The following is a 21,530-nucleotide window of genomic DNA, read 5'->3' as shown; positions in this document are numbered from 1 at the left end:
CGTTCATGCAATCGATACCTGCTGGCGCCGCTAGATCGTACAAGGCGCCGATGTAGGAGCGTACAACATGTCAAACACGGATTGGGTAAGAAGCGAGGTGATTTAACAACCATTCATTCCAGTTTCTATCCGCCTACCTCGTAGTAGTCAGTACACAACGCTACTCATGAAGATGAATAAGACGCTCACTCATCAACTTCCTCCTTTTCTTAGTTTCGCCCAAGGGTCTTCAACGAAGCTGGGCAGGAAGTACGCTGTATCTCCGTTGTCCATCCTAACACCATTGCGCAGCGCATTCAACTCTGCCCTCGAGATTGAAGGACCACCAAACGACATCATTTCCGTAGCAGATTGATCGACTGAAGCTGTCGGAGCTTGAGCACTTGAAGTCGGAAGCGCATGTTCAGGGAGACTTTGGCCACGGGCAAGGAAGCTGGCAAGACCTGCATCTGCCGTTTGATTCTTCTTTTGTCTACCCGGCGCATTGCCTTGGGCTTGCGATTCTTCACTTTGGATGTCTTGTGCACTTGCCACCTTCTTTGTCCTGACGCCCAGTGCAGTTGAGTTGGCACCGCTCGCATCATTCGCATCGGGCTTGGCTTTTGGCGAGTGGTCGAATTTTCGTTTCTTGGTACCGCCAAACGAGGCAAACCCCATCGCTGCCGCTATCTCGTCGTTTTCCTCGTCGTCCATGTCCATGTTGGCGGGCTTGCGGTGTGCCTATTGAGCTGGGACGTGACCGAGATCGCGATGAAAGAAGCTTGCCTTGCTGCGCGACGGAAACGCGTACGTGCACGGACCATTTCCTGACATGTTCGCATCGGCACTCGGAGCTTGGCAACTGCCACCCCAGCCGCATCCACCTTCTCCATTACACTATCCCCAAGTCACCACGGAGACCCACACTCCGAGACTACAACGGAAATGCACGCACCGGAAGCAGGATCCCTACCTTCACTACGTACGTCTACATGTTTCCGGAAGAACTCACCTGCAAAACTCGTTCCAGCAGACAGCGATGATCTCCACTCTGATGGAGAAGGTCGCATCGTCCGGGCGTTCTTCGTCCGCACATGATGTCAACAGCAGGCGATATTCACGGGGAGTCACTTAGTCAGACCGCAGCTTCGGGGTACGCGGATGGGTATATAAGCTTCGATGTGATCCTTCGTTGCATGCTTGTCTCCAAGCCACATTCTTAGCATCTTTGGGTTGTCGGGATGAAAGCAGCTCTGCAAGTGTTGTTCGCCTCGCTGGCCGCGGGCTCTGTGCTTCCCAGAGGAAGTAACGACAGTGCGATCCCAGACGATGACTTTGTCTATGTGGATGGGTTGAGATTGTATAACAGCGATGGATTATACTACCTCACTGGTAAGAACTATCTTGATGTCTCTCGAAGCCGGCTGCTGACCACTGTCAAGGTATCAACTACTGGGCGTGTATGAATCTCGCCGCAGGTCCATCTGCAGGCGGCAACTACTCGCGCCTAGTCACAGAGCTCGATCAAATGGCAGCCAAAGGCATCAACCACCTGCGTATCATGGCCGCATCAGAAGGCGCTCCAACCCCCCAGCCTTTTAGAATGAACCCCCCACTTATGTCCGCACCGGGTCAATATAACGAAGACGTCTTCACGGGCCTCGACATCTGCCTGGCTGAGATGTCAAAACGCGGCATGCGCGCTACCATGACCTTGAACAACGAATGGCAGTGGAGCGGCGGCTTTGCCCAATACGTCTCATGGGCCAACAACAACACGGCGATCCCCTACCCAGAGTCCTGGAACCTGACCGCACCACCGCAGCGAGAAACACCAGGGACGGGATGGGGAAACTACACGGAAGAAGGCGTGGACGCGGCTCCTTACAGCAACTTTACGCGCTTCGCCAACTTGATCTACAACAACACGCAAGCCGAAACGTGGTACAAGGACCACATCAAAACCGTCATGAGCCGACGCAACACCATTACCGGGCGTTTGTATACTGAAGATCCAACCATCATGACGTGGCAGCTCGCCAACGAACCGCAACCAAGCGATGAAGTGGGGTACACAGGCCCCTACAACATCTTCCTCGAGCCAAACCCAGACGACCTGCTGTTCCCCTGGGTCGACCGTATTTCATCCTACATCCGGTCTCTGGGCCCCAAACAGCTCATCAGCGTGGGTCTCGAAGGCAAGCAAGGCGAATACTATTTCAAGCGCGTGAACAACTTGTCCACCGTCGACTACGCGACAACGCACTGCTGGGTGCAGAACTGGGGCGTATACGACATGTACAACGCCACGGACGCCAATCTCGTGGCCGCACAAGACTTTGCGCGCGACTTTGTCAAGAACTCGAGTCAGTGGGCACAGGACATTGGGAAACCTGTTTTCTTGGAGGAATTCGGCATGGCGCGGGATAACTGGGTGAATGAGGATAAGGAATATCCGTATCTGTCTTCGGCACCGACGACGCATAAAGATGCGTACTTTACTACCATCATTGGGACTGCCATGGATGAGTTCCGTAATGGCGGTGCGTATATTGGCACTTCGCCGTGGGCGTATGGCGGTATCTGGAGGCCGGAGACGCAACGTGCGAATGAGTTTGGGATGGTGTGGGCGGGCGATCCGCCGCATGAGAGTCCTGGGTGGTATGATTTGTATGATGATGACCATGCCATGGAGATTGTGAGTGCGCAGCAGAAGATGATTCAGATGTGGATTGAGAAGCAGGGGGAGACGCAGACGAGGTAATGGATAGATTAGTAGGTGTAGAGGAATTATTCTTTACCGAAGATGAAGACTATTACTGAAGGTTCACGAGTATGTAAAGCTGGTTTTGAGTATCCTGGTGGAGGCCTGTTGTATCGCGATGATCATTGGATGAAGTATGTCAATTGGGACGTGTGGGTAGACGTCTCCCTCGTCTCTGGCGCACATTGTCGACTTGAGCTTAAAAAACCATGTTCCTGGTAACGCGCATGGTATCACACCGCAGATGAATGATATGCTGCTATGCTGCCATAAACACACATGAGATTTCTTGTCTATTGTACACCCACCCTGCTCTTACAAGAATCTGGTTGGCGAACTCTTCTTCAACACCAATGGATGCCTATGCACACTGGGCATGAGTCCCAAGCCCACGGCCCTCCGTATCGCCTTTGCAATCTTCCTCTGGTTCTTTGGCCGCAAGCCTGTATCGTTTGAATGCTTTATCCTGCCCATTTCCGTCATGTACTCGGACATCATGGTAAAGTTCTTGTACTCCAACACAGGGTTGATGCCCAGCACGTCAAAAGCATCCTGCTGCGGCTTCTTGCGCCCGTACTTCCACTTCTTCTGCTCGGCCCCGCTGAGATCGTGCGGCGCGTACACGTCGCCCGGCTGCCACTTGCGGTAGATCTGGCGCTGGTACTGGGCTATGCGTTCGGACTCGAGCATCTCGCGCGTGGGCGTTGTGCTGTCGAGGCCGGCGCCGCGGGCGAACTGCGACAAGAGGGACGGGAATGGGGGGGTGGAAGGGGATTGGGACGAGGGCGTGGCTGAGGGGAACGCGGCGCCCGTGTTGGAGGGGTGGCGGGCGGCGGTCGAGGTTCGCAGGATGTCGAGGACGTCTTCTGTGGGTGGTGTTAGATTCATGTGTGTGTGTGTGTGTGTGTGTGTGTGTGTGTGGAATTGGCATGGCTGTCGGCGCACCTTGCTTCTTGGGGCCCGAGGAAAAGTAGCGCATGCAGGTCCGGCCTGCAGAGGGCAGAGGCCGGAGTGGCAGGCGCATCGTCGACATGGTGGCAGGTGATGTGTTGCCGCTGTCGTTGTCGTGACTTTTCGGGATGCGATGCGGAGCGGCCTCGGTGGTCGGAGGTTTGGTCGTCTCTTTGTTAGCGCCATATGATTTCACAGCAGAGAAGAGCTTCCCGCAGTGCGCATGCTCCCCTCACCTGCACCTTCCACCCCCGCCCTCTGCTTCCGTCTCGTCGTCTTCGTGTACATATTGTTTGTGCGCCTGTCTCCGCCCCATGGATACCCTGTCCGTATAAAGACAATCACCCTCTGCGCGCCAATTGCACCCAAAGCTACGTCACTGCACTTTTTGTCCAGCACTCTTGGCCACCCTCGCCGCCATGCCGTCACATTTGACCCGCGTCGTCTTCCGCAACATCATCGCCAACGAGCCTCTGCTGTACCGAGGATGTCGCTACCGAGCCCTTCGACCCCGCGTAATCACGCAGCACGGCGCCCGATCGCTCCCGCACACGCAGCGGCGGACCTTTTTTGGAGAGTTGTTCAAACAGCGTCGGAAGCTGAAGCCTGCAGAGGCGCCGCCTGGCCTGAGCAAGATGGCCGAGGTGTCGTATGCGCAGGCGAATGCAGTCCGGCCGCCGAAACCGAGCGAGGTCGCGGATGCCATCAAAGACTTCTTTGCGCAGAGAAAAGGCACCTTCGAGGACTGGCATGTAGCGAGCGCGTATCAAGCGTTGCAGTATCTGCTGGGGAACCCAAGAGAAGACGGACAGCCATGGTTGAATGGGCAGGATCTCGAGAACATCATAGAGAAACTGCTGGATACCTCGAAGCGGCCGGACGTTCTGGGGAGCGCGCACATCGTGTTCGGCCGGCTTGTCGTTGATGAAATGTCCAAATCGGTGGAGCAGCAGCCTGTCAAGGGGGAGGTGGAAAAGAAGAAGAAGAAGAAGGAGGTGGAATACATGGGCATCCCGTTCGACATGTACACCAAGTGGAAGCAGATCCAAGTGCTGTCCTTGTTCGGCGCGGCTACCGAAGCGAGAGACATGGCGGTGCATGCATTCAAGTACGACGCAACTGCAAGTTCCCGGACACGCCAAACCATACTAGCTGCCTGGCAAACCATAATTGGAGGAGTCATCCGCGAGGGCGATGCGAACGAGGTATCCAAGACGGTTGATGCTTACATGGAAGCCTCGATTCCCTTGAACAAACCTACACAAAACAAACTCGTGTCATTCTACGCTGAGCGCAAAGACCTGGACAAGGCCAAGTTCTGGTATGCCCAGCCTGTCTACACCAAACTCAACCAAGAGCCTACGCAGCCGTCGGGGAGCACGAGCTCTGCACTGCTCAAGGCTTGTGCTGCAGAGGGCGATCTGGCTTTTGGTCAGCAGGTAATCGCGACCATGCTCAAAGATGACATGCCATCCAAAGGATCATGGGACGCCATCTTTCTCTGGTCCGTCGCCATTGGCAAGGGCCCAGACGAAATCGCACGCATGATGGATGTTCTAGCACGCCGGAATGACGAAGCACGGCGCAAGGACCCGAAAATCCCCGTGATACGGCCAGACACTGCGACTATCAACGCCTTGGTAGAGCATTGCATGTCAAAACAAGATCCGTACATGGCGGAGCGCTACATTGTCCTAGGAGAGAAGCGTGGGATCCACCCCGACGAGACTACCTACATGATGCAGATGCAATATCGCATCTCCGTTGGAGACCTCGATGGTGCTAGGGCTGCCTACTTTAATCTACAAGGCTTCTTTTCTGGAGATGAGCGCAGTGTCGCAGTCATCAACGAGCTAATCCGCGTCCTCTGCGTATCAAAACAACACCACTTCGACGAGCTGATGGCCATGGTCGACGATCTCCACGAACGCAAAGCCAACTTCGCCCCAGAAACAGTAGCGGCGCTCACCCTTCTTCATCTCCGAAGAGGGGAAATCCATGACGCCATGGATCTCTTACAAGTGCACGCACACCAGTACTCTCCCGAACAGCGGACGACCATTCAGGACGCGCTTTGCGTCTTCATCCACGACGGCGAAACTAGCACGGCAGATGCCTGGGATGGCTACCAAATCCTACGCAACGTCTTCCCCGAAACACCCCGAGAAGTCCGCATACCCATCATGAACGAGTTCTTCGCTCGGAACCGCTCCGACATGGCATGCCACGTCTTCTTCCACATGCGCAACCACGTGTCCCCGACACACACGGCAACTCGCGACGTCTACGTTGCAGCCTTTACCGGCTTCGCACGCTGCCAGGACGCAGAGTCACTCGAACTCGCACACAACCAACTCAAACTCGATCTCAATGTCGAAATGGATACGAAGCTGCGCAATGCCCTCATGCTAGCGTATGCTGCGACGGGTGAGAATCGCAAAGCACTGGGCTTTTGGCGAGAGATTTGCGAGTCGCGAGAGGGGCCGTCATACAACAGTCTTGCGATTGCGTTTAGAGCGACCGAAGGGACGCATGCTGGAACTGAGCATGCGAAGAGTATTTGGAAGAGGTTGAAGGATCAGGATGTCGAGATTGACAAGGGGATTTGGACGGCGTACATGTGTGCTATTGCGCGGAATCATAATCATGATGAGGCGTTGCAATTGGTCGAGAGCGTCGAGGAGGATTGGGGGTGGAGGCCGGATTTGGATATGTGAGTTATTCCCCTTCTCCTCCCCTTTGTTTTCCCAACTGCGCTGGTTGGTGGCTTGGTGATACATACTAATAGGGAAATTTAGTCTGGGTAGCTGGTTCAATTGCACAGCGAATATCGAGAGGCAGAGCAGGGTAGAAGAGTGGATCAAGAAGAGGTATCCTGAGGTGTGGGCTGAGATGGAGGCTTTGGGCCATTGGGTCACCATGGACGGGTTTGGGTATCGGCAGTACAATATCAATCGGGATCTTGATCCGTAGAAGGGGGCAAAGGCGAGATGTAGGGGTGGACGACAAACGTTTCTCTCATCCCCGATGCTTCCCTCTTTACGTCACTCGCTGTTTGCAGTTCCCCTGTGGCGGGTACATTCACAGACTGTCACCCTGTTGCGACACCACGAACTATGAGCGGTACTACTACGTCCATTGGCTGTCACGTATTCGCTTTTCCTTGTCCCTCTAGGCTTCAGTTGCATTTCGTTTCTCTTACTGGTTCCAGGCTCCGTTTGTTCACTCGTGTGACAAGGGCGCGCATGTCGACCGGCCCTTCCCAGGAGGCCTCGCTATCGGTCTATATTAATTCCTTTGTCGTGTCCCCGTTACTGCTTTCTGTCTTCCACCTATTCTCTCTACTCTACTTCTAGTTTCAACTTGGCTGAAGAAGCTATCACCACGATTATCCAGTAGTTCTACGTTTGCTACGATAATCCACTCATTCCGCACTTGGCTCGGACTCTCTCCAGCGACTGGTTGTACAAGGTAAGTTACTTGCTCAACTGCTATAAATTACGGAATCGTTGACAATCACTCCAGTAGGCATTATGCTCGTCCATTGTCTCTTCATTGGCTTGCTCGGCTTCGCTGGCCTTGTCATCGCCGTACCTACCCCTCAGCCCTCTGCCATGCAGCCCATCACCGACTCTTCCCAACCCATCGTCGAGCCCGATGAAAACCGAGCACTCGTCTCTCCGGTCTCCAACTGCATCACACCCGACTCGGGAAACCACTTTCTGAACATTTGCACCGCGGACTCTTACGGAAACGCATTTCCTAATAGGTTCATTGACACATGTGTGCAGCTTTCTCCAAATGTTGCGCATCATGTTACTATTATTGTCCAGAAAGCGGGATTGATGTGCAAGTTCTACGACGATAGCAACGGGTGCAGCGGCAATGTGCGGTATATCGCCAGGACCATTGATAAGTCACATAGGTTTGAGCCGCCGGCAGAGTTTGGCAACAACCTCAAGTACGCGTTGTGCCGGAGAGGAAACTGGAAGAGGGATGTTGGTGAGCTTGCGCTTGAGGCCCGCGACGTTAATGTGTCTCTCGATGCGACGACAGATCAGCCCAACCAGAAGGACACTAATGAAGTCACCGCTGCGGCAACGACGCAGTATCTCCTTGCGAAGATTTCCAGCGACATTACTAGCATCGAGCTCAAGAAGAACTCCTTGTACGTCTGTACCAGGCTCAGCGATCGCATTGGCCGTCGTGTCACGCACACGACTCAACTCAACTTTGCTGCCTGCCAGTTCTTCACGTCCAACTGCGATGGCGCTCCCGTCCTCACTGTCAACCCTAATATCTTTGGATATATCGACCAGGCCATCTCATCGGATATTGGCAGCCAGATCACACACGTCAAGTGTGGAGTCCCTGGCTTTCCTACTATCGGTGCGCGAGATGAGAATACGTCCCCCAATACTGCCATGCACACTGCGCCAGAAGAGCCACCACTTATGGCAAAGATCATCAGCGGCACTAACAGTATGGATATCTATGAGGATCTTGCTAATCGCTGTCAAAAGCTCAACAACCACGTGGCCAACGATGTCAAATACACGTCCCTACGACACGATATCATCTGCGCCTTTTACAAGAACGGCTGCGGAGCTGGTAACAAGCCTCTGATCGCTGTCAGGCCCGGGAACGCGGCTTACTTTGACGAACCGATGGCATCGGATGTTGGCCAGCAGATCAAATACGTCAAGTGTGGGATCTGGAACATTCCTGATGCAACGGCAATGCCTCACGGTTCTGTTAACATTCATGTGCGCGATGGGGATGCGTCCGCCGCCGCCGTGGATGCGCAAATTCCCGAGCTTCCGGCTCTTGAACAGGGTCAGCTTCGCATTGGTGAAGACATTCGTAACAAACAGATCCGCGCGGTGATCAACGCACTGAACAACTGCGTCAGCTTCCCCACACCACAATACCCCAACTCAACTCGCACTCTCGACCAATCTGGTCTCACAGTCTGCAAGTACTACGCCGCGACTGAATGCGCTGAACCTCTTATGCTTGATACTCTCAATGTAAACAAGGAGGATTGGAAGATTCGCAGCGACTTTGCACAAAGGATTAATTCAGCAAAGTGTACCATTTTCGAACCTGTTGCACCCACGAACATCCAGGATCCTATGCCCGAGTCAACTCTCGGACAGGGTCAGCTTCGTATCGGGGAAGATGTAGGAGATGTACACCTTCGCAAGGTGGTCAGCGCACTGGACCGCTGCGTCGACTTTCCTGCACCCATGTACCCCGATTCAACTCGCTTCCTCGAGCAATCCGGTCGCTCGGAGTGCTTGTTCTACAGCGAGAATGCGTGTCTTGATTCTCCCCTACTCAGTTCCCTCAATCCAGAGGAGAAGGATCTCGAACTGCCAGTCGAACTTGCGCAGCAGATCAGCTCAGCACAGTGTACCGTCTTGGACTCCATCGAGCTCCCTCCCACGAGCATCGGAACCCGCAGCGAGCCTCTCCCCCAAGCCAACGCAAAGGGCATCCAGGTGACAGTTGACCACTCAATCTCAACGCTGAGCACCACAGCCCTCAAAGTCGCTGACCTATACATTTGCAATGACGCCAGTCTTGACCCAGCGCACTGCACGGTACTACACACTCTGAACCAATGTGTTGCCTTCCCAGAACTTTTCGCCTACCGTACCAAGATCATCACGCAAGCTAAAGGCTCACTATGCAAATACTACACCGAACCCGGCTGCTTAGATGGCGCCATGTACTTCGACTACATTTCGAACCCAACCCAAGACGCACGGCTCAGCGGCTGGGGCGTCGAGAATCTAGCCGGTGTATGGTGCGCCGGCACCGGTGCCGCCTCGATGGCTCTACCGGAGCGTCAAGTGTGAGGAGGATCGTTGGTAGACGGGTGTTAAGGGGTCTTGAAGGACTTTTGGAGAGGACTTTTTAGCGGCGAGTGGGATAGTCTACACTCGAGGATTGGTTGCATTGGCATGCCAGTTTACTGTGGTCCAGTAGATAGTGTGGTGGCTGCTCTAGCTTTTTCCAGCATATGTTGCCTTTCTCGGTAAGGAATGGATTGAATGTTTAATACCCTTCCTATTGTGAGAAACAACTCGCCTACGCACTATCTATACTCGTCATGGCTCTTTCAAGACGTCGGACGGCTCAAGGGCGGATCAGTGAGCAAGAACATTCTTAATCCCCCGCTATATGTTGGTGTCGCAGTGACGTCACTACTGGTTGCTTTTCACACTTCCCCAATCAATTTTAGTGTATCGTCGTTCGAGATTAGTCCAATGCACAGTCAACAATAAAGCCACCTAGTCGTGTAGGATGCGAAATCATCTTTCCTACTGCGAGGCTGCGGCCTTGAAGCGAGCCGCTATCATTCGGCACATTCACTCCCTTCACGCAGTGCCCCGTCGTCTTGTCATGATGCATTACTCAACCTGAAACATTGACGACGACGCTCCAGAGCCATATCGAACCGTACCAGTAACACGTGTATGCGCGGCATCGACGCGGGGGCGCGCACCAACGCGCACCTCATCCCTGCAGGCTGACCGGAACCGGACGATCATTTTGTCACCGCACAGCTGCCTAGACATGTCGTCTCTGTCCACCTCTCAACCTACACAGATCGATGCGTGACATATGAACGCTTTACACTCCTTGCAGGCGTTCTGGTGATCGCTAAAATAACGTCGTCGCTATCAACACACACAGTGGAGAACCGAGAAGGCTGTGGTAGTGACTCCTCGTCCGCTTTAGGCGACGGTGAACAGCGCAGAGATCTATCACGACCAGAAAAATTCATTGACAGATTTCCAAGCTCATGCCGCTCTCGTGACTGGCACAAGCACACTCTTCAGGTCCCGATACCGAATCTGTCTATTGTTCAATTCTGCTACAACTCGCGCTAAACATGGAGCCCGCGGCTCGACCCCTTGGAGACGTCAAAGCTGTGCCTACTACACCACATGTCAGAGCGACTCAGACACTCGATGCAGATCATTCGCCGCCGACGCCTTCCAAGCCGAAAAGCAAGGAGATCACACCCACACTAGATTACGAAACAACAGATTTCACGGTCATCTGCGAGGGCCGGCGATTCGCAACGCACAAGGACGTTCTCAAAACCTCCTCACCATACTTCGCGCGCATGTTCCGCTTCAACGGCAGCGTACGAATCATCAGCCACACTGTCGATTGAATGGTGCTAATCCAATCTTAGGAGAGTAACGACAAGGAAGTAGAAATCCCCGACGTCGACGCCGTCACGATGAAGCATGTCCTTGACTTCATGTACACATCAACTTACCAGTTCCCCGACGGCACACCCGTACCATCTACAGACTACTGCAACCACAGCACCTTTGCTCTCCTTCACGGCCCAGACAAAGGTCCGCAGATCTTCAAGCGTAAATGCCCTTGTGCCGGCAAGTCCATGTCGGCGTCTCATCTTCTCCTTCACGTGCATGTCTACACAGTCGCCGACTACTTCGACATGGACGATCTAAAGGTCTACGCGCGACAGGGGGTAGTAGATGTTCTGCATGTGTATTGGCAGTACAAGGGTTTGGATCTGGCCGATGCGTTGGAAGAGGCTTTTACGTCTACGCCAGACGACGACGCAGGAATTAGGGATGTGCTTGTAGATGCGATGAAGGAGCATCCAGGTCTAGTAGTTGATGAGGGTGACGTGGAAGACTGGTTAGAGGAACATCCTGAAGTGCGTGAGAGGGTCAATTGGGATGACTACATGAAACCGTTCAGGCGAGGGGAGAAAACGTAGATTAGAAGGCAGCGCTAAGCTCAAGACAGCTGCATTCGCGTGGGCGACGCGTCGAGTGTATTTTGGGATTAGCGTGCAATCACCTGACTGATGACGGAGCGATGACCATGCAGATCTCCACCAACCAGATATCCACATGGCGAGTTTCTTTCATCTGTTCGTATCCCTCAACTTTCCGCGCCATTCGCATACGAAAAGGCTGAAGTATAGTCTGTCCGATCGATGAGCCTCCATGTGTCGTCTGCGACTGGCCAGGTCTTTCCACTTGTTATATCGCACGAGGCTAAAAGCATCAACAGATGAGAGCCCAGGGCGTCGTTCACGGCACACAGGACTCATGGTGCACAGATGCAGTTCAACAGCGGACGGATTATACTATTGCATACGTGCTCTGCCCTTACAACACGGCTCACTGACCACCATGTCAAAGAGTGCCAGCTAGCTTCTTGCTGCCTACGCAACTTCTCTCTGTGTGCTATGCATCACATTCTTCTCACCAACATCCTCTTGCAGCTTGTCCTCTGGTGAGAACTCGAACACTAAAAACATGAATTAGTCACTGAGAAACTAAGTTGGTGAGGAAGGGGACACAAGAACTTACAGTCGACGGAAGCAGTGCGGAACTTGCGAGCGGGCGTCTTCTTCTTGAAAAGGTAGTCGATCTCGGCAAAGGACCGGTCCTTGGTCTCGGGAAGGAAGAAGAAGATCCAGACCACCCAGAGCAAGCAAAAGCCGAAGTAGAACATACCAGTCTTCGCGCCCCAATTCCATGCAGTCGGGTCATTGTTGAGCATGCGGGGGTTGAGCTGCTGAACAGCAATCTGGCCACAGACGTAGAGGGAACGACCAATGACGATGGTCTGGGCACGGACACGGGATGAGGCCATCTCACCCACGATGACATAGGTGGTCGGACCGAGAGAGATCTTGAAAGCGATTTGGACAAAGATGAGGAAAACGGCAACGGGTATGGCAACGTCCGTGGCTTTGTTCGCGGCGAAACCCATAATGCCAACGACAAGCATGCATAGGCCGATGGACGCAGAGCCGAAAAGGTAAAAGGTACGGCGGCCCACCCAGCCCATCATCCAGATAGCGATTGCAGTGGCGAAGATGTTGACTGACTGAATACCCATAGTGTAGCTGAAGGCGTCGGTAGGACTCATGCCGATAGCACGGAGCATCTGTGCGGCATAGTTGGTGATGGACTGGCCGTTGAAAATCTGGATAATCCAGGCCATGGAGACAATGAACGTGCGGCGCTTGTTCTCGCCGCGGAAGCAGTCAGCATAGCTGGCATTCTCGGCTTCCAGCTTTTCCATCTCGTTCGTGTGTGTCATGAGGGCAAGCGTCTCACGCATCGACTGCTCGGTGTAGTGTCCCGGGCGCGCCAGGCGGCGCAGGCTCTTTTCGCATTCTTCGATCTTGCCACGGCGAATCAAGTACCAGGGCGACTCGGGGGAGAACCATGCGACGAGGAACAGAGGTGGAATCCACATCCACTGGAGACCGTAGGGGATCTGCCAGCCGGCGTTGCTTTTAATGCTGATGGTGCCTCTGAGCACACCTGCGGCTAAGAAGGAGCCAGCACCCCAGCACATGGACACCCAAGCGGTCAGGTAGCCACGCATGGCAGTGGGGGCGATTTCAGCAGCGTAGGCGGTAGTAAGGGTTTGGAAGATACCCCATGGGATACCGCACAAGATGTTACCGACGAGGAGCATCTCTACATTCTCCGAAAAAAAGAGGACGAAGATGGTGGCTGCCATGAGGGCCATTGCGCCCTATAGGAGAGCATCATTAGTGGGTTTCTAGGTGTTGTTATCCAGAGGAGATCTTACCAAGTATACCCTGCGAGAGCCGAAGCGAGACTGGAGATAACCATTCATCAGGAGACCGATGATGGATCCAACGTTGTTACCGGCGCCGATGATCGTTTGCCATTGTGTCGAGACAACCAGGTCACCGTCAACGTTATAGTCGTTGCCGAATTTCCGACGGTAGGCGGGATGGGCAAAGAAGTTGTTGATGAGTCCGACATCCATCCCCTCCATGACCAGAGCCAGAGATAAGAGTCCGGAATAGATCGCGGCGGGCCGGTAACGCCTGAAAAGCTCCGCACGTGGCAGCTGAGTCTCCGCCTCAGAGGCGGCGACGGCGGCCTCGACGAGCTGGTGCTGCGTGGAGTGAACGCCAGCATCGGGAGAGTCTGGCCGTGGCACCGACTCCATCTTGGCGGAATCCTGCACCTTAGCCATTATGGTATCAGCCAAAGGGAACAGGGGCTGTGGTCCGGTCAACTACACCAGAAGACTGATGCGATGCGTTGAAGGTTCGCAATGTGCGAATGCACCAGGCGATGTTGGTGTAGAGGAGAGAAGAGAGAGGAAGAGTGCTGATCCGTACAAGGGGTGTGAGTATTAGGTTTCTATATGTTCCACCCTCGGCCACCACTGGCCCGAAATTTCTTGGAATCAATCGAATAAGCAGGTAACACAGTCGCGCCCAGCGAGGGCGAAGACAGCCACGAGACCGCCACGAGAGCCAAGATGCGGGGATGGCACCCCATGGGGTCGGTTGCGCCTAATGTGAGATTTGATTGGTGTACAGACCACGCCACGCCCAGATAGGATTAGTAGCCAACCGAAGACCAAGCTGATAATTGAAGGAAATTCCGGAGATCCGGACACGAATGACCCCTAAAGGAAACAAACCCAGGTTCTTCTGCTGTTGGCCATCCCAATCAAAAGGCGGCTTGTCTGGATCGAAGACGTTGTCAATAGTTTACCAGATTGTGGGATAGACCAGCGGGGATCCCGTGGTCGTACTGGCGTGCAACACCCCAGACCTGAGCGACGACTGCCTTTGTCTTCTAGCTTCTTACTATCGATTCAGGAACTTAGATCGATGGTGCGGAGCTTTATGTTAGCATCAGAGGAAGACATGGCGATGTCCTCATCTACTCATTCTAAAAGAACCGGATCTGAGCGGCTACACACAAGTTGATAAGGGCCTTCACAGATGCTGCTGCATCATGCAAGATCAAGGGTTTGGTGGCAGCTATCAGGCCACCCTGGTTCGCGGAGTTCGAGACTCGGAAATTCTGCCTTGGCCTGCAGGCTTACACCCCAATCACGACTCATGGAGACTGTGCCCAACCCAGTGGGAGCGTAACACTTCCGCCTTCGGATTCATTTCGACCGGAGATGCTGCACGAGGGGTTGATGTCGGCCTTCGCGGTTTAGTTGCGACGAGGTACTGACAGCTGGGGTAGATGGCCGCTATGCTTGTCCGTTGCACAAGGCTCGGCGCCGCCGTTCGCGCGCTTGGCTGGCTTAGATCCTTCACGTGGAGTGGGATTAGCGCGTGAGGATTTATCTAGCGAGGTCTTTTGAAGATACTCACCACTCGGACACAGCGGGATTGTGTGCACCAGACCCTACCCTGGCTTCGTCCGCTTCGCAATCCTACATTACATCGACTTTGTTGAGCTCTCCGCTCGCTACCGCCGGAACCTGATTAGACCTTACTCGAACGTCGCGGAGCTGGAATCATAGCTATGGACGGACGCCCAGCAAGAGAAATTCGATCCCGCTGTCAAAGTCATGGAGAAACTTTCGCCGCAGCGATGTGAACTTTGTGAGCTTACCCAAGCCAGAGCAGATTCGTAACAAGCAGCATGTTCTCCGCGACATCGAGACCAATCGTCTTCCAGAAGTCGCGTTGCGTTGATGGGCGATGCCGCGCATGCTGAGATGTCGATTCGAGGAGAGGGTGGGTAACACGCTTACTGATTCGCTTCTTGGGGAAGGCTCTTGGTCAGCTCAACCATCGCAAGGCTATCAAGGGCTCTGCAGCTGTGAGCCGGAGTTCATGTTCTATTCAAATGAAAAATTGGTTTGCAGGCCTTGAATTCAAGCCTCGACATGAAGCCTACCATGCACAACTCGGCATTGGTTCAGGTTCAATACACCATGCACGATGGAATACTAAAGCCGGGCAGTCTATCGGCCTGGAGGGTGCATCTGGGGTGGCTTGATTCTTAATGCGATAGTCTGGTATGGGCGATGATGCATCTTGGCCGGGTGGGAGGTGGCCAGATAGAGTAAAGGCATGTTCGGAACAGTTCCCTTTGACCAGTCCTCCAAAACTCATAAGGAGTAATGCATCATAAATTCAGAGGCGCGCTGCTCTTGTCAACTTTCACCAGAGTGGTTTCTAGGCTGTCTTCAATGCTGGAAACTAAATCCTCAACACTACCATGGATGTCGCGGAGCGTACGGTGCGAGTCTCGTTGTGTAGTTGATTTCCTTGCGCACAAAGGCCAGGTGAGGCGGCCGACGAAGTCTGCAAGGTAGCGACGACAGATGTGCTGTGTTCGCGATAGTCTTAGAAAGGGGCTCTTTTTCTTGCGCATAGCATGCGGCGAGAGCATACCATGAACTGGGATGAACGATGGTGTAGAGAGTGTTTGCCCTGAGTTGATGCTTGCGTCTTTGGGCACGAGGCTTCGGACAGACTGTGGAGCCAATGGTGGCGGCATTTGAGAGGTGGGGCACTTCTCGCGCGGGCTTGCCCAAGCTGCGTCCTGGCAGCTGCTTCGAGCACCTACGAGCGATCAAACTCTGTCACTTGTCAACCACACTGCATTGGACATGCTCACTATCCCTTACTAGCACCAATCTCCGCATTCCAAAATCTTCCACATGGTTTTGCGTAGCTCCTTCGCCACGAGCATACGGTTGTCTAAGGAGCAATCGCAGCCGAGGCGATGTTGGCTCTGTGGGCAGTTGATCAAGAGTCACTGCTTTCTCGTTCAGAGTAGTGGCAATGCCTCTGTGCCGACAGCTGAAGGCTCATTTCCGTCAAGATTAGCTTGGCGATTTTTATCTAGCGGACAGTTGCTTGCAATATTGGTATGCAGAAGGGATGACTGAGACACTTTGGGGGAGGCTGACGACAGATGCAGTGGGTGACCAGAGTTCAAAAGGACCATACTGTGTATCAAGGAAATGCTCAGCCTCGGATCGAACTTGGAATCGCAAATACCAAGTCGATTGCATGAGTGCAAGGCGCTTTCCGTATTCACAACCGTATGTCAGAAATTAGATTGGGTAAACTGAGGGCCGGATCCAGCGGTTTTCTCACATGGTGCATGGTCTGCAACGGCCCGCCGAAACGTGACCTCGCCGAAACGTGACCTTGCGTATGAGACAAGGTCTATGGAGGAGACTCACTGTACAATTATCCGGCACCAGACACCAATCAGGTCCGCATGGCAGCCGCCTCTGCAAGCTGATCAGCGATGCTGTCGGTGGTGAGGCTCTGCGTCTACTGAGCGATATGTAAGTAGTGTACCAGTGAGTTTGTCATTTGCAGGGTGACTGCTGGCAAATTGTCGTGGTTGCTCTGATGAGATTTGTGGTGTTGTTGTTATCGTGGTTGTGGCTGCCTGGCCATGTGGGCGAGATGGGCAGGCACCGTCGAGGCCTCACGTGAGGGCGCGACAAGCTGTTTGGCCCGGCGCGCAAAGCCGAGGCGGTTGGTGGGAAGGCATGCACGGAAAGGCAGCGTCTTCTGCAGGGGGACGCGGCCTCTGCAGAAGGAAAAAGCAAGCGAGGAGGGAAAACAAGAATGGGCGGGTAGAGTACGAAGCGGCCTGTCAACTCTCCAAAGCAAGGTTCTGCTGGCGAGGTTGAGATGATGTCGAAATTCAGGCGTTGCGCCCCCCGCGGAGCGTTGGGCATGGCGCGTTTGACGACAGCAATCGACTGCGACGAGTCTGGATCGGTAATAGAGCTGTGTTTGCGGGATCCGCCGGCTAAGCCATGTCGCGATGCTGCGCGGTGCAGCAAGTGGTGTTGAGAGGTTCAGCCTCCTATTATTGGGCCCCAGCCCCCATATTGCGATGCCATGGAGAATTGCATCATTGCGTCGTAGTCGCTGTGTCAAATCTCACGCAAGCGCACCACCCTGCATTCCCTTTCCTTTTTTTTTACTTTGGACCGACTCTCGGCACTCTGCAAGTGATTGCATCTTATCTTGTCTTGCATCTCCTCTCAGCATTGTATTGTGTGCTGCAGTCTTGTCCACACGCCATTGATCTGCCTCGCACCCCCACACCTAGCGCCGGCATCTTCGGTCTCAGGCCAGGAACTCCTGTTCCCCCAGACGACGCCCACGCCCAAACACGCCGAGTCCGCGACACCAACACCACCACCGCCCATCTCGCTGCCAGAGCGCGCATTCTCGCGGCCAGTGTCGCATAGCCCGACACCCCTTCGCCATGCCCGCCGTGCGCGACTACCACTACAATGCCATTGCCAACATGGCGGCGCCCCGCGACTCGGGCGGCCTCAACTCCCGCCAGCCTGCCCTAGACGTCCCGGCCATTGTCTTTGCTGCACCCGAGACGGCGCCCATGGCCAAGCGACAGAACGTCATATACACGCAGCAAGGCATAATACCCACCTACTACAACACCTCGGGCCCGGAGCCCGGCACCGTCGTCGGCATAGTCCTCGGCAGCGTCGCCGGCTTCCTTCTCATCTGCTGGCTCATCCAGTCGCTGACGGCCGGCACCAACAAGGCAGGCACCACGACGGCCATGGCGGGCGAGGAAGAAATTGTCGTGCGCAGGCGACGCAATTCACAGGGCGGACGCAGCTCGCGCCGCCGGTCCGAAGTGCGTGAGGTGAGCAGGAGCCCGAGGAGGAATAGTGGCCGCTCGCAGATTATTGTCGAGGAGAGGAGGCAGTCAGCACCGAGAGCGAGGAGCATCATCGTCGAGGGACGGAGTCGCGTACCCGGTGACGATGTCGTCGAGGTCATTGAAGAACGCGAGGACTACCGTGAGAGGAGAGGCACCCGCGGAGGCCGCGGATACCGGTAAGTCATGGCATGATACTATCTGATTAGACGCAAGCGCTGACATGCTCAGGTGAACAAACCCTAGCCGGTAGCTCTCCCGTCGCGACTCATCCTTCTCATCAAGCTCCCCACAACTTACCCGCATTCTTACGTGCGGCCTCTTCTAACCGCCGCTCCATGGATACCCTGAGAATACCCTTTTGCTTCCACAGTACTTTGTTTTCTTGTACTGCCTTCACTTCTTCCCCTTCTTCTCTGTACCAAAATATGGCGTTTGAGCGACGGCATCCAAAGTGACGACACCTAGTATGAAAGCGGAGGATTTGCAATGGTGACGAACATGTACGGTATCATATGTTTTATGTAGAGCGACACGAGCCCTCAATCTTGTAACGCATGAGAGAAACGATTGCAGTAATGCTCACTTGCAGGTATATAGTAAATTTATGATCCATGGGATCGAATTATCAGTAGCCAGCCAGTCCCAGTATGCACTCGGCACTTCGCCTTCTTCACACCTAGCCCAAGCGGGACCACAATGCCACATTCCCGCTATTCCAGCTCCATGCGCGAGGGGCGCAACAACCTCCCTCCAATCCCAGGATCTATCAACTCGTCAGTGCACCACTCAATCACTATCCGCAGCTCCAAACATACCAGTACCATTCATCCCGCACCCATCCACAAAACACGCGCTCGCTGTATGAATATACCGAATCTTGCCCCCCTCCACCCGAAACATATGACTATCCGGCGCCCCCTCCGCATTCCGCGTGCGATCCAACCCCGTAAACCCCATGAAGATGTCCACAACACCCATCACCTCATCCACGACATACTTCCGATTCGTCATGGGAACATGCGTAGGCACCTGATCACACGTGTTGGCCGACAGGTTTCCACGACCTGTATACGCGCCGCCTTCAAGACGGGTACAGGGTACGCCCCAGGGGACTTGAACAGTAATATCGTTGCAGCGGTCTGCGTATGCCGTGCCGGCTGCTTTGACGACGTCGTACGAGTCGCGTGCGGCTTCTGGGATGGGCAGCCAGGACTCCTGGGCGTTCCAGTACTGGTAGCCGGTTGCGTTGAAGGCCCAGTCGCCCGTGTCGGTGACGATGCTGTCGATGAGGTTTACGTTGCCTTCGGTATCTAGCGTCATTTGGGTGTGGATGACGTATGGATGTATGGGGTTGGTAACGACGAGCTCAGTCATGGTCTTGCACTGCCTTGTGTCGAGGATGGAGCGGTGGGCGTCGATCGTTAGTCCGAGGGCTGGTACGCCGCTGAGGATAGAAGCCGTCTGGTTGTTCTCAAAGTACTTCATGGAGTAGGCGAGGTTTTCGAATCGGTCGTGCTGGCCTGTTGCCATGAGGTTGACGTAGGAGTCTGCTGTGCTCTGGAGGTATTCGCGTGTGCACTCAAAGGCCATCGCAGAAGGGACCATGATGGCGAGAGCGAATATGAGTAAGGTCATGACAGTTGGAATGGTTGCACCGTCGACTATGGGCAGAAGTGAAGCGAGGATTCTCTTCGCTCCTTTAAGCCTACTGAGGTCCAGGTCTCCATGGGTTATCCACCCGGTTCTGCGACACAGATACCCGCGTTCCTGGATACCTTGGGCGAATAGTAGCATTTCAAGTGCTGCTTGTAATCTGACAACATGGAGTCTACCTCTTAACCATATTGATGGCAACTGTGGGGCACCGCGGCATTCAACATCCATCTCCCGATTGCGCACATCCCCACACGAGACTTATTAACATACTCTGCGATGTGGTGTGAACAATCAAAGCTCTTGCTGTCTGACATACGGTAAATGCCCGCAATTCCTCAATTGACAGGCAATCCACGATGCCTCACAGACGTTGATGCAATGGTCCTCATCCCAGTCGTCCAGGTAATCCCACATTGTGTTCATAGAATGAGCCTGCATATAGTCAGTATCTTTGTGCTTGGACTACCTGACGACCAGGACAGACATACGATTTCCTGTGGTGACGGTTTCCGTGGGACATCTTCTTCAGTGATCTCCCCGGTGCTGCCCTCGTTGATCGCTGGGGGATGCGAAAGCTTTGCAAGCTGCTGCTGATCTTCTCGCAATAGAGCGAACGCGTAGTAAACGCTATATATCAGCAAGAAGGAGAGGGAAAGCACCAGCAGGATATGCGCAATTCGGAATAACGCCTTCATCGCGCGTCGCTGTCGATTGGCGCTGTTGGACTATCGCGTTTCGTGCCAGGTGGAATGGCTGGGGGGGGGGGGGGGGCGCGCGACCTCACGCAGTGCGTTAGCGCGTTCCTTATTCTCAGCCCACTTGTCGCTGTCCTTCGTCCACACTCCGGTCTCTTCATCCGCATCGCGCAAATAACAAACACGCAGCTAATGCGTTGCAAAAAATTTCCTGGTGTATGTCTCTACAAAAAGTCGCAGTGACAATTGCGTCATGGTTTTCGACATCGCCACCGACGCGTTCCGTTGGCATGCGCCGAAGACTCCATCCCCAGGCTACCGAGGACCTGCTTGTAATGGTTTGACTGCGAATGAACCGGCAATGACTACTCTTTATTTTACAGCATCCAGTCACTCTACCTCCGAGTGAGTGAAAGCTCTTGTATACAGGCGATGGGTTCCAGGCGAATGTGCTCAATCTCTGCGACTCTCCACGCAAGAACCTGTACAATATGCAGAAACAGAGCGCAACACACTGTAGGCTGCGCGATTGACCTTTTTTACACCCTCCACTTCTTATATGCTCTACCGAACCCTCGTCGTAAATTAATTACAGAAATTCTCTACCTCACAACCGCGACCACGATCTTTGGATCCGTCGCTCAAACTACGGCGCCCCTCTACACCAGACGCCATCCTCCACCCATCCCTCCCTGTTACGTCGCATCGGCATCAGGTTTCCATCACTTTCCATTAGGCCGGAAATGAGTGATTATAGCTCCGACGATGACGAATATCGAGTTAACTTGAGGCGGAAAACAAAGGGTCGTAGAGCAAAGCGAGAAATTAATTTTCTCGAGACCGTTTTGGACTCGTCAATCGTGAGCAGCATGGAGAAGCCGCTTTTCAAGGCCATTTGAACCTGGATCGACAGCAACATGGGCCTAGACTTGAAATACCTGGTCTGGGCTATTGCTATGTGCGTCCCCGCCCACAAATACGGCAGCGCAACGTACGAAT

At 54.0% G+C, this 21,530-nt stretch overlaps 9 protein-coding genes across 9 annotated transcripts; 5 read left to right on the top strand and 4 right to left on the bottom strand.

Moving 5' to 3' along the window:
- Positions 1-192: 192 nt before the first annotated feature.
- ACET3X_007828 (uncharacterized protein) lies at positions 193-699 on the bottom strand (the record flags this gene model as incomplete). Its single annotated transcript, XM_069454017.1, has 1 exon — positions 193-699. One exon carries the CDS (start codon positions 697-699, stop codon positions 193-195), a length of 507 nt encoding a protein of 168 aa, XP_069304991.1.
- Positions 700-1,220: 521 nt separating this feature from the next.
- On the top strand, positions 1,221-2,743 carry ACET3X_007827 (uncharacterized protein; the record flags this gene model as incomplete). Its single annotated transcript, XM_069454016.1, has 2 exons — positions 1,221-1,371; positions 1,422-2,743. 2 exons carry the CDS (start codon positions 1,221-1,223, stop codon positions 2,741-2,743), a joined length of 1,473 nt encoding a protein of 490 aa, XP_069304990.1.
- Positions 2,744-3,058: 315 nt separating this feature from the next.
- Positions 3,059-3,776, bottom strand: ACET3X_007826 (mitochondrial 37S ribosomal protein bS18m; the record flags this gene model as incomplete). The annotated part of the gene is made up of 2 exons (XM_069454015.1): positions 3,059-3,609; positions 3,689-3,776. The coding sequence occupies 2 exons, from the start codon at positions 3,774-3,776 to the stop codon at positions 3,059-3,061; spliced, it is 639 nt and encodes a 212-aa protein (XP_069304989.1).
- Positions 3,777-4,113: 337 nt separating this feature from the next.
- On the top strand, positions 4,114-6,667 carry ACET3X_007825 (uncharacterized protein; the record flags this gene model as incomplete). Its single annotated transcript, XM_069454014.1, has 2 exons — positions 4,114-6,407; positions 6,493-6,667. 2 exons carry the CDS (start codon positions 4,114-4,116, stop codon positions 6,665-6,667), a joined length of 2,469 nt encoding a protein of 822 aa, XP_069304988.1.
- Positions 6,668-7,227: 560 nt separating this feature from the next.
- On the top strand, positions 7,228-9,558 carry ACET3X_007824 (uncharacterized protein; the record flags this gene model as incomplete). Its single annotated transcript, XM_069454013.1, has 1 exon — positions 7,228-9,558. The coding sequence occupies one exon, from the start codon at positions 7,228-7,230 to the stop codon at positions 9,556-9,558; it is 2,331 nt and encodes a 776-aa protein (XP_069304987.1).
- A 1,040-nt stretch (positions 9,559-10,598) lies between these two features.
- ACET3X_007823 (uncharacterized protein) lies at positions 10,599-11,468 on the top strand (the record flags this gene model as incomplete). The annotated part of the gene is made up of 2 exons (XM_069454012.1): positions 10,599-10,856; positions 10,908-11,468. The coding sequence occupies 2 exons, from the start codon at positions 10,599-10,601 to the stop codon at positions 11,466-11,468; spliced, it is 819 nt and encodes a 272-aa protein (XP_069304986.1).
- Positions 11,469-11,921: 453 nt separating this feature from the next.
- Positions 11,922-13,726, bottom strand: ACET3X_007822 (uncharacterized protein; the record flags this gene model as incomplete). Its single annotated transcript, XM_069454011.1, has 3 exons — positions 11,922-12,007; positions 12,070-13,252; positions 13,310-13,726. 3 exons carry the CDS (start codon positions 13,724-13,726, stop codon positions 11,922-11,924), a joined length of 1,686 nt encoding a protein of 561 aa, XP_069304985.1.
- Positions 13,727-17,754: 4,028 nt separating this feature from the next.
- On the top strand, positions 17,755-18,412 carry ACET3X_007821 (uncharacterized protein; the record flags this gene model as incomplete). Its single annotated transcript, XM_069454010.1, has 2 exons — positions 17,755-18,356; positions 18,409-18,412. 2 exons carry the CDS (start codon positions 17,755-17,757, stop codon positions 18,410-18,412), a joined length of 606 nt encoding a protein of 201 aa, XP_069304984.1.
- Positions 18,413-18,890: 478 nt separating this feature from the next.
- ACET3X_007820 (uncharacterized protein) lies at positions 18,891-19,785 on the bottom strand (the record flags this gene model as incomplete). Its single annotated transcript, XM_069454009.1, has 2 exons — positions 18,891-18,943; positions 18,996-19,785. 2 exons carry the CDS (start codon positions 19,783-19,785, stop codon positions 18,891-18,893), a joined length of 843 nt encoding a protein of 280 aa, XP_069304983.1.
- Between the last annotated feature and the right edge of the window lie 1,745 nt (positions 19,786-21,530).

This window comes from Alternaria dauci, chromosome 7 (genome assembly GCF_042100115.1).
Source record: "Alternaria dauci strain A2016 chromosome 7, whole genome shotgun sequence".
NCBI classification, from domain to species: domain Eukaryota; kingdom Fungi; phylum Ascomycota; class Dothideomycetes; order Pleosporales; family Pleosporaceae; genus Alternaria; species Alternaria dauci.
Note: the sequence above shows the minus strand (reverse complement) of the source record. Positions and strands in the feature narration are given on the sequence as shown.